The following is a 16,804-nucleotide window of genomic DNA, read 5'->3' as shown; positions in this document are numbered from 1 at the left end:
TGTTTGCATAATCCTGTCATGACACTATGAGGTTGTTAAAGTTATCTGACTGTTTGGCTTTGCGGTACGTCTCAGGAAAAGTGTTTGTTATGATTAGGGGAGAGGGGTTGGTTGGAAGAGTTAGAGGTCAAAGTGTTAATTGCTGGAATATATTTGTACTGTGAGAAAAAATAAGTTTGCCCTCTTAAGCCACTTATTGACCCTATCAAGCAAGATTTAAAAATGCTGATGTCAAGGTAAATTTACAAGGTTTCTGTCAAAACTAATAGTTAGAAAACAAATCGAAAATAAATGATTGATATGGATTTAAAGATACAATATTTTAATAGTGATGAAAAGCAGCTATAAGTTATATTAAGTTAAATGGTTTGATATTTACACACAAAGTGTAAGGTTTTGTCACAGCAGTCCTATGGAGAAAGAGGACCCAGATGCAGAATGACCAAGGGATTGAATTATATTGACAAGACAAGGCACAATAGGTATGGTTAAGAGTGAGGATGATCCAAACAGTAGGACAGGGCAGTCAACAGGAGAAAGGGAAGACAGATGAGACCCAATCCGGGCAAGCCTATGCTGGAGAATCGAGGAGATGGAGAAGCACCAGATAATGACTGGAGATCAGGCAGTAGCTTGAGGAACCAGAGGCTGGAAACTTAAAAAGTGGTATATACTCTATACATGTGTGTGTGGTGAGTGATTAGTGATTAGTTTAGTTTCAAATTTAAATTTAGTTTAGATTAAATTAGAATTAGAATTGTTTTTTCTACATTTTGTGTATGCTGTACCCAAGAATTTAAGCTTTCATTTGCACATAACGTTTGTTCCACCCGGGATAATTAATAAAGAACTAAGAAATTGTGCGAGACAATCCTGGTCTCACCTGCTATTTTTAAGCTCAAAAAGTGGCAAGTATTTAGCACAGACCAAAACAAAGCCTCTTTTCCTCTGTGATAATCTTCAAGACACTTTTTCCATGACACGTCCAAGCCGTCACTCCCAGCAGACCTGCACTGAGGGATCTAACAAGCTGCACTGCACCCATTTCAATATTTTACCATTCTCACCAACTTGGCACTGCGGGTGCAAGACATCAGCCAGGCTTCTCATTTCTAATTTGCATTTCTAATCATTCTGAAACGTCTCAGGTTCCCCAGGATCAGCGAGTATTAGACAAAATCCCATCACAAAAGCTGCACTCTGAATAAAATATGGACGGGTGTCTGAGATAACACACTTTGACGGTATATTGCGACGAATTGAACAAGGGGACCCTGTAGCTATGCCTGACTGACTTCTAAAGCTGCTTCTTTCTCTTTCTGGCTTTTCTTTAGCTCCTGTCAGAGGGAGACAAATGACGGACTAAAGAAGCAGACGGCAGCATCGTGTGAAGTGCAAGTTATTTTGTTTTTTTTAAAAAACAAAAAGAATTTAGTCTGCAGTTGGAGTTGTGGCTGTGCCCTCGAGTTGACGAGGGCAACAACACTGCTGTTTGACTGACAGTTGAGCAAGACATCATGACTGCATCATCAGTCAAAAGTGTGCTTGGACTTTATCTGTTCATTTGTGTTTGTGAGCTTTGGCTAATATCTTTTACTCTTACTTGTTTGAGAAGAGACTAGTGATTATAAATAAACTAGAACCCTCACAGCACACTCTCTCATTCACTCACTCACACTCATGTCGTTCCAAACACATACGACTTAATGACTTAATTTCAGTAAATTCCTCTTATTGTTTGACCTTACAACACTTAAAATACAGAGAAAGAAAATTAACATTTAAATAAATAAATACAAATAATAATAATATAATTTTATATTAATTATAATATTTTAATAATAATAATTATACATTTATTTGTATATATATGTATGTATATTACACTAATGAGAAAATATGTGGGTTAGTCAACAGTGTCACACCATAGACCACACAAAAAATGTACCATATCATCAGGTAAAAACATTTTCTGAAAATGTTGAACATCAGAACATAATCATCCTATTTAAATGTTTAAATGTTCTATTTTAAAAGTCATTTTAGAGAAACACACAGACCTTAATATTCAGAATTGACTTTTTTTTTTTTTCAGAGTTTAAACACATTGAATGAAGCCAATCACTTTGATCCTCACCTCATCCTCTGCATATGAATGTATGAAAATGCAGGCAAGGGATTAGCCCTAATACCCTCAGAAAATAAGTCATGCTCATGTTTCAAATGAGCAGACCGCTAAAGCCGGGATGGATAAATGCACCAGGCTCATAATGCCTGGATCACACATGTCCACATGTATCTGCTCTCACCAATGAGGCACAGCAGCTGCCGCCCACCCACTGACGGGGGGCTCATTGCCATGGAGAATATACCTTATACGGGGAAGTTGTGTGTGTGTGAGGACACAGCAGGGTGGGGGCTGCAGTTCCTTCACTGTGTGGAATGAGAGGTGTTTCATTTTAGAACAAAGACTGACAGCATGAACAAAAGTGCAGGGACACACCGTGCTGCTCTGCTGCTCACCGAGCTGGAGCCGTGCCGTTTTTATCAAACTCACACTCTGAAGTTCTTGGTCTAGAGCCTCTAAAACAGGACATTAATAAAACATGTTTGTCAAATGTATTAGGGTGGAAAAATCTAGACACTCATTATAGAGAGATTTCACTGCTTAAAGACCAGCATGAATTGCCATACTGGTACAGTAGAAGTTGGTTTATGCTGGTTAGTGATAATAAGAGTGATAATGCTTTTTACCAGAAAAACCCTTATGGCTATAAGAGAAGAACTTTAAAAGCCATGCCTTTGTTTGTTTAAAGGCTAATTTACCCTCAGACAAAAAATTATAATCATAAAAAAATCTGGTTTCCCAGTATAAATATCTAAACACAAAATGAGATGCATTTACTTGATAAGACAACTTGTGCAACTTGGGAGGGAGGGATGGATGGATTAATGGATGGATGGATGGATGGATAGATACATGCCTGTCTTGGTGTTTCCTCCCTTGTATGTGATGCGCTGCACGGCATCCAGTAGAGTTTCCTTGTCGCTATAGGAGTTGAGCTTGAACTCAGTTCTGGCGTCATCACTGAACTGAGCAATGGCCACCTGTAAGTTGTAGAAAGTAAGTTAGTAGTCATTTATCACGTGTTTAAAAGTGACAGTACTTCACTATCAGGAAGTATTTCCCACTGGAATTGATTTTAAAGGGCATGTGACGACTCGTGTTTTATGTGGGGTTTTCCTCGGGCTGATTTGGATGGCTGGCTCCGCCCTCCCAAGTGTCTGTTCTCGGGTGGTTTTATTGAGGACACCTTTTGCTGACTTCCTTTTGGGCCTTTTAAAAAGGAGCCAGACGAAAGGCCGCAGAGAGCTGCATATTGGACTTGATTTCGTTTTGTTCCTTTAAACTGTTCCTTTTGTACATCCATCATTACTACAGCACATTATACTATCATGAATTCATTTAACTTTATACCACTGACTCCTGACTGTTACATGGTACATTGTTTTTTCTTTATAGCTCTATTTTGTTAATAAATTTTGCATTATTTTGGCTTTCTCGTGTGTCCCTATTTTTGTTGCTTCCCTTTTGAGCCACGGGGCGTAGCAAATGGGGGCTCGTCCGGGATATAAAATTTTCGTACCTTTACAAGGGAATAATGTATGTTTTTCTTCTGTGTTTACTGTATAACACACATCATGTTCTGCATTTACGCCTAATACTTCAAATCAATTATTTAAAAGGATCACTGCAGTGTATAAACGTATCATTACAATTTAAAATAATTGTTCTATTTTTTTATTTTCAGCAGTCAATACCCATCTTCAGTGTCACATGATCCTTCAGAAATCATTATAATATGCTTATTTGGTGGTGTTCAAGAAACGTTTACTATTATTATCAGTGATGAAAGCAGTTGGGCTGCTTTATATGTTTTTGTGGAAACTTTAATACTTTTTTTCAGGATTCATTGATGACTATAACTTTGATGATAATTGCTATAGAGTATCATTTATATGAAATTGAATTTTTTTTGGTAACATACATTTCTTTACTGTCACTTTTGATTAATTGAATGTGCCCCTATTAAAAAGTAGTAATTTTTTTAATAAAAAAATGACTTTTGAACAGTATATCAACAGATACAAATATCCAAATTCAGATTGTCAGAGAAATTGACTATGAACGCCTTTTTCCCAACCACATTTTTAATTTAACAGTATTTTTTGACTTTTTAAGCCTAGTTTTTGCCCAAGCCCTATTTCATTTTGGCCCTGCAATACATCTGATGTTAAGTGTTTTGCTCAGACAATGTTTGAACAACCTTGTGATTATCAGCTCAGCACCTTAACTACTATGCCACACTCTAAAGAGAGACACAAAAGCCATGTCATTACGCATGAGAGTTTATTGATGTTGAACTGGTTTGAGCCAAGTCAAACATGTCTACTTGGCCTACAGCAGAGGACAGAAAACAAACATCTATGTGTAAAAGGAGACATTTATCTGTGCCGTGTTCCTCTGTTTACTTTAGCTCCTGCCCTTCAAATGTGCTTGTTCTCCTGTTTTCACATCCCTTGTGGTAGATCCACTGCAGTGAACCCTAAAGCTGCTGATGGGTTGTGATGAAGATCTTCTGAATCCTGGACTAACATGTCTAGACAAAGGCTATTTTTATCTAATGTTCTCTTAGGCTACTGGGTTAAATGCTTGGTAGTATGGTCTTCAGCTCAGAATAGCTATTCCCATGATCCTTCATTCCAAAAAACAACTACTAAAATTTTATGTAATTTATATATTCGTAATATGTTTTATAGTCTATATACAATTTTACTACAGATCTGTCCCTTGTGAAAAAAAAAAAATTAACGGTATGTTTACACGACAACGATGTACTAAAAATGGAAACGTTTTTCCTTCGCATTTTTCGTCTACATATGACAACATTGTCAAACCGTTTCTTATTCACACGGATCCACAAAAACAACTAAAAGCGCTGTATTATGCTGCCAGGCCAGTAGTTGGTTATGTCCCGTTGTAAAGAAACACTTCACCCCTATGGACAGAACACGTAATACGCATGAGCATGATGCCATCGTTTTCAGAAATTTTGACTGAAAAGCCAGACTCAAGCCATGTGCTCACACAAACAAAACAAAAAAACAAGCAAATGCCCAGTGAAAACAATCTCAAGCCATGTGCTCACACAAAATGTGAGTTATGAGAAACTCCTGAGCTGCGTGTTCACATGAAACATAACACGAACATGCAGCCAATGAACATACTCACAGACTGCGTGTTTACACAAAACATTACGAAATGAAAGCACGCAGCCATTGAGAATGCAAACCGTGCGCTACACAGAACATAACACAAGAGCTCCTGGCCAATGAAAACATAAATCAAGCGCTCACAAAACACACAAGACAAGAGCGCATGGTGAGTGAATGAACACAAAACCTGTGCGCTCACACAAGTGACAAGACATGGAGGGCGAGTGCTCGAATCCCGACACCGGACTGAAACCGAGATGAGTGCCAGAATCCGAACACCACGCTCCGAACATGAAATGGCCCGCAGACAAGGGAGCGCACGGCTCGAGCACCCTCGAGACCACACGCTCACACAAAGACAAGACAATACAGGAGTGTCAGGGATCTGTAACAAAATCAAGAATAAACTAGTGACAGAACCCTGACACATTATGCCCCTTTTCACAAGATTTAATATAAGTCTATGCTGTCCCCAGAATGTGTCTGTTCAATTTCAGCTCAAAATACCCCACAGATAATTTATTATAGCTTGTCAAACTTGCCCTTTGTGTGTGAGCAAAAACCCGTTGTTTTTGTGTGTGCGTCGCTTTAAATGCAAATGAGCTTCTGCTCCCGGCCCCCTTTGTGGAAGAGGGCGGAGCCTTTACAGCTTGTGCTTTGGATACTCCGGCAACAACAAAACTGGAGAATGTCACGCAGCCAAAATGTCGGAAATTGTCGGTAGAGGTGTTCAGCCTTACATGTTCGAACCGGAGTCAGACACTGATGGAGCATCTTAAGAAAAAGTTACAACTTTTAGAATATAAGTAGACATTTCTGAATGGTTAGTGGATAAATTAATGTAATTGTTGTGGAGTTAAGTTGATTCAACTCATTGACTAACTACCATCATGTTAATCTAAAACCTTTCAGAAACAACTTTTGTGCAAATCCAAAATAGAACTGGCCCTTGTTTGTGAATGATTTGCGCAAATATATAACACTTTACCGACTTTCTTCTGCACATTTCCTTCATAAATGAAATCAGCTACGGTGTCCTCAGTGGCTCAGATGCCGGGAGTCTAGAATGGAGACTCTTCTGTTCATTGGTACACCATTTTTGGCTCAGATGCTACAGCGAGGAAACAAAAATGGCAGACTGCTGCGCCCCACTCAGTGCGGTCTCTATGCTAACAGGGTGCTAGTCATGGGCGTGGCTTATGGAACTGATTGTTTGGAGAGAAAGTTTATGATTTACGGGGATTATAAAAAAGGAATGGGTGGATTTTTACCATTATAGGCTGGTTGTTTACACACACTGTGGTTACACATCTGTGTTCAAAAACCTTATCAAAGTGATTTTTGCCTTATAGGTCAATTTAAAGCGATCATATCTCTTTACAAAACTTAGATTAAACTGCTTGATTAATATACATTTGATTTACAATGCCTTTTTAACCTATTTGAATCTTTCAAGTTTTGGTTACATGGACTTTTAATGGGTGGGACAGAAACTACTCAGGTTTTATTAATAATATCTTAATTTTTGTTTCAATGATTAACCAAAGTCTTCTGGGTTTGAAACGACATGAGTGTGAGGGAATGATGACCGAATTTTCATTGAATTTTGGAAAAACATTAACATTCAGTCCATAGTATATTCATTAAAGCATATTATTTCCTGTAATAAGTGCTCCGTTTAAAATATGCTAAAGTGTACTTTTTCGAAAGGGGAGTTATTAGTGACCTCGAAAAACACCTTTTGAAAAGACCTTTTGCTTTTTGCTCTTCAAGGACATTCATTTGGAAGCTCAGGATGGTCATTTTTTTCATTAAAAAATGTTAGAAATGTTATACAATATAAACAGATGAAAACAGTAAGGTAGACTGAATTTGACAAATATTTCACGAGCAGCATACCTGTGTTCCCTCGGGACCAATCACATCAAGTGCACCAGTTGTGCTGTATAGGAAACGGATAATCTTCTGAAAGTTGTCATCTCCAATACTCCAGGAGCCATCTACAAGGAAGGCTAGGTCTGCCTTGGCTGCTTTGCAAACTGAGAGAGATTTCGAAAGAGAGGGAGAGAGAGAGAGAGGGAGAGGGCGAGGGAGAGGGAGGAAGCAGGTGAAAAATCACTAGCTAAAATAAGAAATTCTCATTACTGTGTAAACGCTGCAGAACAACAGATGTCAAATGATTCAAACACTTCTGCTTCTCACTGACAGGATCTCCATCACAGCTAGCTGGATAAAACAAAGAGGCTTAATTAATTCCCAGCTATCTCTCTTCTGCTCTGCCAGACTGTTGCTTTGCAGGATCTGGGGCTAAACACATTAACTGTCAGAAGCCTAAAAAATGCTTCATGTGGTAACATCTAAATGAACTGGTTTATTAACAATATTATTTAATGACTGAATCAATCTGAATACGTAAGGTTATATCGATTGGGGTCAAATTAGGTTAAAATTCACCATACCTACTTTCTAAATGCATTTTTACCTAACTTAATGTGAACAATTTAATCTTTTTATGTATATATATATATATTTTTTTTTTTTACCTCAGACTTCACCTTTATTGACTGCCAGCTCGCATTCAGATCTGCCTTCATTCAATCAACAACTGATATAGAAACAGGTTCCAGCACATTCACATGCACGTTTCACTCGGATGTATGTCACAATAAGGAAAAAAAGATTTTTTGCTACTTCTGTTTCATCGCAACTTTCAAGACGCCATTAAATAGCTTTGCGAACAAAGGTTTTCTACTGGTGTTTTTAACAAATCTTTCTCATTTACTTCCTCGCACTGATTCATATTCAGACAATACATATGAGTATCCCTGTCTCATAAGCATGTGACTGCTTGCCTGGCTTCAAAGTCTAACTGTATTAGCTTATTAAGTTTATTCAAGTGTGCTATTAGTATACTTATTTAAAACTAAAAAATAAGAAAGTATACTTTCAGTCTACTTTTTATGTACTTCTCAGAAATATACTTTATGTACTTATCAGAAATATACTTCAAATTCCACTTAAGTATACTTGACTTATACTGACAGAAAAGTCTAAGTATATTTGGCCTATACTTGTTGATCGAGATATACTTAAAAGTATAATTAAAGGTATAATGGAGGATTTTTTACTTCCGGGTGGATCACCTATACTATTGGTCCTCCTAATTGTCAATCATTCTGGTGAATCAATCAAACTTATTCAAAAAGTGGAGAGGGCGGGTCTTATCTAAAATTCGGAAAGATCCTCCACTATACCTTTAAGTATTCTAAGTATTATTGGCTTGTACTTGTGTTTACTATTTTAATTGAGTAGCTTATTAAATACTTAAAAAAAAAAAAAAAAAACATAACATTACACACTGTCATATAAACTAACATGCTCAAGTTTATATAGTAACAAGCTTTCGGGTGGAATAGCTTATAGAGTAAATAAAATAAGCATGGAACTGAACCTGATCTTGTACACAGTGATAATTCCCTTATGAAAAATAAGTTTATTCAAGTGTTCTGTTAGTATACTTCTTTTCAACAAAAAAAAAGAAAACATATTTTCAGGCTACATTTTATATACTTCTCAGAAATATACTTAATTACACTTAAGTGTACTTATATACTGAGAGAAAAGTCCAAGAATATTTGGCCTGTACTTGTACTCAATCTTTTGATCGAGATATACTTAAGTTTAATTATTCAAAGTATACTTGGCTTGTAGTTGTGTTAACTCTTTTGATCGAGTAGCCTATTAAATATACTTTTTTTACATAGTTTTTCATATACAGTCTTATGAAACTTACATTGTTTGAAAATATTGATTTAAAATATTGATATAAAACAGATATGTTTCTAATTCTGCGTATCAGAATTTTTGGATAGGCTAGTCCACTGGTCCACACACACAGGAATTTACTTTAATTATACTTTACTCTTTCCCCACCATTGACAGAATTTTCGAGATAGGTCTGACTGCAGAACCGCAGAACCATACGTCATAGCAGTGTGAGGACGACAGCGCCAGCCTAACAGTCTGATGCCGGAACCGCATACCATACATATCCACCTTACATATACCATACCTAAACCTACTCATCTCCACCCCCTGACCCCTAAACCCACCCCTAAACCTACCCATCTCCACCCCTTAGATGCTTTTACCCTGCCCACTTCTGGCATCAGACTGTTAGGCTGGCGCTGTCATCCTCACACTGCTATGACGTATGGTTCTGCGGTTCTGCAGTTGGTTAATATTGGAATTTTCCAGCTATCCATGTTTTCACTGTTTTACCGTAGGGGGCGCTATGACACATCTTCTAGTACAGAATCTCCAGATCAAAACACAGGAGAAGAAGAAGCTGAAACAAGTGATAGAAGATTGCTCAATCAAATGTAAAAGATCATCAAACATTAAACAGCTTGTAAATCAAAACTGCTTAATGTTTCCAAATGAAATGAAGCGTAACCCATGAAGAGAAAACGACTGTGAAGCTTTGGGGGGGTTGGACTCGATCTACTCCATCTGTGTTTTGATCATCGTTCTGAATCTGATCATGGCATAGTCTTTGACAAAAATTAGATTTTCTCATCTTTTTTGTTTAAAATGTTGCCTTTCTTTATGAAACTTACCAACATTCAAGTGTTGATAAATAAGGATGCATGAAGCTAATAAAATGTTTTTAAAATTACAGTTAAAGGTATTTTTCAAGTATAAAAAATAACATTTGAACATAGTAGTATAGGCCTACTGTAAGTGCAAAAATTATATATAAACAGTAAATTATAAGTATAGTTAAGTTCACTTAAAGAAAACGTGTAGTATAAAACTACTAAACTAGTAGTTTACTGAGAGTATACTTCAAAAGTTGCTACAAGTGTTAAAATAGTAAACTACTAGTATACCCATAAGTTCACTTGCAGTACAAATGAGAAACGTAATTATGAACTAGTTGTGCACTTAAAGTTTACTACTGTTACACTTATAGTACACTTAAACATATACTTTTATATACTAAAAGTGGGCCAATTTAGTCCCAAGCGGTATTAAAATAGTACACTTACAAGTTTACTACTAGTACATATTGACATTAGTATACTTACTACATAATATATACTTAAAATATACTTGAACATTACTTAAGTATACTTCATAAAATAAACTTGAAGTATACTTCTTTTTCGTAAGGGAGTACTTGCTGTACTATACCACAAATCATAAGCATTTGAGTGAGGGGTGCAATTGGGCATTTCATCAGTTGGACCTATTGAACAAACAAGCCCCATTTACTGAACAAGTTGCTATTTTGAGTCTGAACAAGAGTGGGACTGATCAAGACACCTTGTTTGTGGACAAACTAAATGAATCAGGCATTGTGTTCGTAAACAACTTGAATGACCTGGCAAATCTCATTAGGCCCAATTTGTTCACATCTCGTTCAGTTTGTTAATCTAGTCCACAACAAGGAGACAAATGGGTTGTTTCGGTCATGAACAATTTTGGTTGAACGGTTCAGTGATTCAATGGCTTACTCATAAATAAACAAAAAGCTTCCTTATCAGCAATCTATTTTTATTTCAAATAAATGCTTTAGCTTTCTATTAATCAAAGAATCCTGAAAAAAAAGTATCAGTTTCCCAAAAATATTAAGCACCAGAACTGCTGTCAACATTGTAGAACCATTGATCATAATAATAAATGTTTCTTGAGCAGCAAATCGGCATATTAAAATTATTTCTGAAGGATCATGTGACACTGAAGGCTGAAAATTCAGCTTTGCCATCACAGGAATAAATAGCATTATAAAAAAAAAATAGAAAAAAAAAATGTTTAAATTGTAATAATATTTCACAATATTACTGTTTTATAATATATGCACACAAAAAAAATCAAAAACCCTAAAAAATCATACTGACCTCAAACTTTTGAATGGTAGTGTAAACTGTAGAAAGGGTCACTGTCTCAATCAATCAGTGAACGAATCTGAACAAATCCTTTAAGTAAACAGACTCATTAGGCTCATTGGGAACTATCAAAATCCCTACTATTTTTTCCTCTGTTGACGTATTACTCATTAAAACAGCAAGTTTGTGAGACACATTTTCATCAAGGAGTTAACACAAATGGACTCAGAGCCACAAAACTCTCATTTTGATTTCATGAGGTCTTTAAGGTAAGAAATGTTTCACTTTTTACAATTTGGCCTGTCCTCAAGAGTAATGTACAGCATGCAGGGCAAAGCATTTGGGTTAACAATTCAGACGCTCAGAGATAAAGCCAAATAAAAATAACAAATAAATCTAAAGAAGCATTTGGTTTCAGTTCAAGAAATCATTCAGGTGTTACTTTATGATGCATTAAACACCATTTGGTCAGACAATGAAGCAAATCTATTCGCTATAAAGTGGGAGGTGAGGGATCTAAAAGAGATATATACAGTATAAGGGGGTAAAATAAGATCTGCGTGATTTTATCAGGTGTGTTGGGAAGGCTCAGACATATTTATTGAGAGCGGAGTGGCGCAGAGAATAAGAAAAGGTTAGCTGTCAGCAGAGATGTACATTAGTGAAAGGTCACATAACACATAAAGACATGGCCAACAAACAGGGAAAAACAATGTCTGAAAAGCCAGTTATTCCCACATTGGTGTCCTACCTTCTTTGGCTTGGGGGATGGTAGGAGGAGGGATCGTGGTGGGTGGTGCGGTTGGTGGCTGGGTGGGTGCTGGAGCTAGAGAAACAACAAAACAATACATAAACCAGAGCAGGGCCTGGCTGTCTTCACTTTATTACATACACAATAAGATTTGTGATCTTAACAGAAATCCAACTGTAAAAGAAAAAGGACACACTGGTCCACTGAGGTTCAATCTGTTTCTCAGGCAATGATTGATTGTACTGTATGTTGTCAGGCTTGATGTTGTCTGGAAATGACCTATATCATCGAAGTGTTGCTACTGCCTAACTGACATACACAGGGGTGCTCAACTCTGGCCCTCGAGATCCACTTTCCAGCAGAGTTTAGCTCCAACCCTAATCAAACACACCTGAACAAGCTAATCAATGACTTCAGAATTACCAAGGCTACAGGCCAGGTTTTTTTTTTTCAGGGTTGGAGCTAAACTCTGCAGGACAGTGACACCCCAGGACCGACATAGCCTATTCCTGCTCTAGATCGACATTTGTCACAATTCTGCGCTGATGGGAGTCACTAGTTCTTTGGTTACTCAGATAATATGGAAGACAACCATGACGGTAGTCAGTGAAGGGACAATGAGGCCTAAGTATCACTGTGACAGTTCTATACAAGCAAAACTTGAGGGAAAACTATATATAAAAAAGTGAAGAACCAGGAAAACTTTGCTCTCTTTCTCCTCGTCTTCGTCCTCCTTATCGTCAGCGCACTAATTTTCCGGCTTCCGCAGCATATCAGCTTCCTCCATGTTTACATACACATGATAGCATGCTATAAACCATCTTGTAAAGCTTAGGCTGATTCCGAAATCGCCCCCTATACCCTCAAATAGGGCATTATTTGAGTGGACAGCCATTTGTAGTGGTGTCCAAAACCATAGTGGACGTTATCGTGTTCACTCATTCAATGAGTGTACAGGCGATGTATGTTCAACGGCTGTCCGAATTCGCTCACTCGTTTTCATTCACTCCATCAAGTGAACAGTATTAGTGGACTAACGTAGGGAATAGTGATTGAGGGTTTACTGTAGGGGCGATTTCGGATTCAAAAATGACGTCATCGCGGTGAGGGCGGTTGTGCGCACTGAGTGCGTGAGACCCCATTTCACGTGTGTGAACAGCATTTTTTGCAACTTTGCACACGGTCCATAACTTTGAGCCGAATCTAGAAATAAAGGTCAATGTTTAATAAAAATGTTCATGGAATTAAATAAAAATGTTTAATAAAATGAATAAATATTTAAGAGATTGATGTTTAATTTAGTTTTATACATATTATGTTCTCATATCCATTTTTTTTTCTAATGTCACAAGTAATAATCTCAAGGTTTACTGGATTTCACACGATTCTTTGTTTTTTTTTTGTAGCATGCACTAAAAACAAACTCCGTCAGGTGTGTAACCTTACTTCTTGCCGCTGCTTCCTAATAGTTTAGAGAACAATTACTCTAACAATTAGTCGTAATTAATTGCCCCCGTCGTTTCAAAGAATAGCGAGCAAGTCACAGATAAACGGAGGTTGCGCTGCAGAGCCAGGTGAAATTATAAACAAGGCTTATAGTTCTTTTATGCATGCGGGTCAGTTCTGGACCTGTTCTGGACCAGTCTGGATCAGTTCACACTCGAATCTGATATTAGCCACATTTAAAATAAATAATGTGAACAGTCAAACAAAAAAAATCGGATCTGAGCAATAAATCAGAATTGAGCACTAAATCTTGCAGTGTGAATGTAGCCCAAGTCACCTTCAAGTGTTTTGTTGGTGCCTAAAAGACACAGAGGAGGTGTAGTACATATCTGACCTCATTTATCACCCCAGTAAATCTTTTTGAGAACAGATGTCATGTTTAATCTACCGATTAAAAATGAGGTTATGGGGGATCGAAAACAGTAAAAACACTTAAACAGACAATTAAATATGTTGTATACCCAAAGTCTATAACAGGGGTTCTCAACTCTGGCCCTCGAGGTTCACTTTCCTGAAGAGTTTAGCTTCAACCTTGATCAAACTCACCTGCCTATAACTTTCTAGTAATCCTGAGGACTGATTAGCTTAGGGGACCCTGCGGGCCAGACTTGAGAATCCCTGGTCTATAATTACATAATGGCATACAAATTTATAGTTATCAGAGTGTATTTACCAGTGGTCGCAATGGTGGTGACGGCAGGGCCCTCTGTGTCCTGGGAAAGGGTGTAGACGCTGATCTTGTACTTGGTGTTGGGGGAAAGGTTAAAGAAGCACTCTCTGGATGCACTGCCACCAACCCTCACTTCCTGTTTCTGACCGTCTATTAAAATTAAAGAAGCAGAGTTTAGTAAAAACGGCAGGATTGGCGTTAATTGCAATTAAAACCGCTTCCTCAAGCAAACAATTGTGCTAATTAAAGAGAAATTTCCATTTGAGTCCTCAGGCTATAAACAAAAACACTGAAATTGGAAATGACAGAATCGGCACCACAGCAACATGCCGAAGTGTTGTTATTTTTAACAGGCATGTGTTGTTGCTCACAGATTGGGCGTTTAAATGAAAGGAACTATGAGTAAATCATGTTTTAAGAAATCAGATTCTCAGATCCCAGGGTAAAAGGTAGCAGAACTGCTATTTTTCATTTTCATAGCTGTAATTATTTTCCGAAGCTGAGAAAATGGCCAGTGCTGCTATAGAGCTCAGGAACGGTAACCTTGTATTCAGCCCATGGAGTTCAATGGAAAGATCTTTAATCGTTTTAACCAGAGGCTGAAGACTGCAGGGAAATGGGTGCACCGTGATAAGCAACTTGAGTGCAGAAAGAAATGAGCAGAATGAAAGAACCCAATATTTCCATTCTTTTCACCTTCTTTTCTTTCTTTACTCTTTTTCTTTCTGGTTTTCCATTGATCTCTTTGTTTTGTTCCTGATGGCAGACATTAATATCCAGCAACTCGACTTGGTTCATACATCTTAATTTGTCTGCCATTAAACAGCTGTGTCCATGGGGAATAAAAATGGCTGGGCTGTGCAGAAGCAGTATTATACCACTATTAAATGAGAAAAAAAACCAGCAAAAAGGTTTTCTTTAATAAGATATTTCCCAAAGCATTCCCTCATTTAGACCATGATCTTGAGAAAAAATGGCTCTGGAGCGCATTATACAAAACATTGAGATTTATTAAAGTATTTTCTTTGCATTTTCCAATGATAATATGGACTGTAAAACTGTGATAATAACTTCAACAATATTCCCTTGCTCCAACATGCTTTGATTGCTGAGCTGATCAAACAATGGGATGTGACATTCGCCTATTAGATTCCCGCTCTATGGAAAAGTAGCTGGAAAGCGCTGCTGCTCGGCTCAGTAAACATCTATCCTCCTTTAAGCGTTTGTTTCAACAGACTGCACTTCTCAGTCCAGTCACATCTCTGGCACAAGCAGGACAGTTCCTCTCTTCCCTGCATTTGCAAGCAGGAATGCTTTACTACACCACGAGTGCCCGGCACCAAAGATTCATATGTCTGGCTGAAATTCCACAGTAAAATTCCCACTACGAGCAAGATGGCAAATAATGAATCCGCTGTTCCTACTGGTTACCAAAGTTTGGACATTATTTGACGAGAAGAAGGCAATGGGAATCTTAGTACTGCAGAAATATACACATATTCATACCACACTTCAGCAGTAGTTTTGATATATTTGTGTAGGCATAGTTAACCATGACTACAGGGTAATGGGTTGTATCTGTAATTCTTCAAGGTAATTTTTTTCTCCATTCAGAAATATAAAGAAAAAAAAAATATTATATTATATTATATTATACAATTATACAGCTTAATATTTTAGTGTAATCTTTTTTTCATTATTCTTTGATGACTAAAGTTCGAAGAACAGCATTTATTTGAAACAGAAATTTGTGTATTATAAATGTCTTTACTGTCACTTCAGGTCTATTTAATGTGTCCATGCTGAAAAAAAGTAAGCATTTGAGAAAGCAAACCAAAAAAATGGTTATTGTTAATTATATTATTAATTGGAGTGAGATTACAAGGACAGAAAAGCATCTGAAAAGAGTTTGAACATCAGAAATGTCATTATTATTAAGTATTTTTATGATCTGAAAGTCATTATCAACCCGGTTAATATTTGAGAATTAAATCTGTCAGGATTTACAGCAGTCAAAAAAAAATCCAAAAAGTATATTTAGTTAAATCACTTCTATAGTTCTGTGTGTTTCATTGAGAACTCTGCTGCAATGATTGTCATTCAAATACTAAACACACACACATATATACACACCCCAATAGGATCTGGTTTTAATAGCACTACTGAGCTGGTAGCCATCTGAGCAGTCACACGCTGGAAGTAGAACAGAAGATCTCCAGGATTGCGAGATAAGCTGAGCCGGTGAGGCAGTATCAGGCAGGAATAAGAAAAGCAATAATGGGAAATGGGCTTTTGTCTCTGCTGTTTTAAATCGAAAGCATATCACATGCCAGTAGAGCAATATGCATACAAAAAAAGTTTTGTTGAACAGCCCAAAGGCTCAGAGGCCTGTGCAGAAATGAGCCATAATATCCCATGAAACTGAAATTTAACAAAACGAAAATGTATGTCAATATGTGTTATATTGTCACGTGTTTGAGGTGTGTGTGTGTGTTACTCACTAAGCAGTGACTCAATGACGACTCTGTAGACAGAGGCATGGTGGTGAGGTTGCCACTGGGCACACATGCTGGTACTGAGCACCTGTTTTGTGCTGAGATTGTTCACCCCCAAGAACACTGCAAGAGGAACAAGAAAACAGACATTTTGCTTGAAAATATTGCAATAAAGCACACACATATTTAAATAAAATACAGCAATGATATACAC

The 16,804-nt window shown here is 37.3% G+C and overlaps 1 protein-coding gene across 5 annotated transcripts in view; it reads right to left on the bottom strand.

Annotated features, from left to right (window-relative positions):
- col14a1a (collagen, type XIV, alpha 1a) overlaps positions 1 to 16,804 on the bottom strand; it is a 139,340-nt gene that overhangs the window by 55,656 nt on the left and 66,880 nt on the right. For all 5 annotated transcript variants that reach the window (XM_079895467.1, XM_079895471.1, XM_079895469.1 and 2 more), the window contains 5 exons: positions 16,597 to 16,713; positions 14,099 to 14,245; positions 11,920 to 11,994; positions 7,177 to 7,316; positions 2,985 to 3,108 (listed from right to left, as the gene is read on the bottom strand). In XM_079895467.1, the coding sequence (XP_079751593.1) occupies positions 2,985 to 3,108; positions 7,177 to 7,316; positions 11,920 to 11,994; positions 14,099 to 14,245; positions 16,597 to 16,713 (603 nt within the window). The remainder of the gene's footprint in view (positions 1 to 2,984; positions 3,109 to 7,176; positions 7,317 to 11,919; positions 11,995 to 14,098; positions 14,246 to 16,596; positions 16,714 to 16,804) is intronic.

This window comes from Squalius cephalus, assembly GCF_949319135.1.
Source record: "Squalius cephalus genome assembly, chromosome: 15".
Classification (NCBI taxonomy): Eukaryota; Metazoa; Chordata; class Actinopteri; order Cypriniformes; family Leuciscidae; genus Squalius; species Squalius cephalus.
Note: the sequence above shows the minus strand (reverse complement) of the source record. Positions and strands in the feature narration are given on the sequence as shown.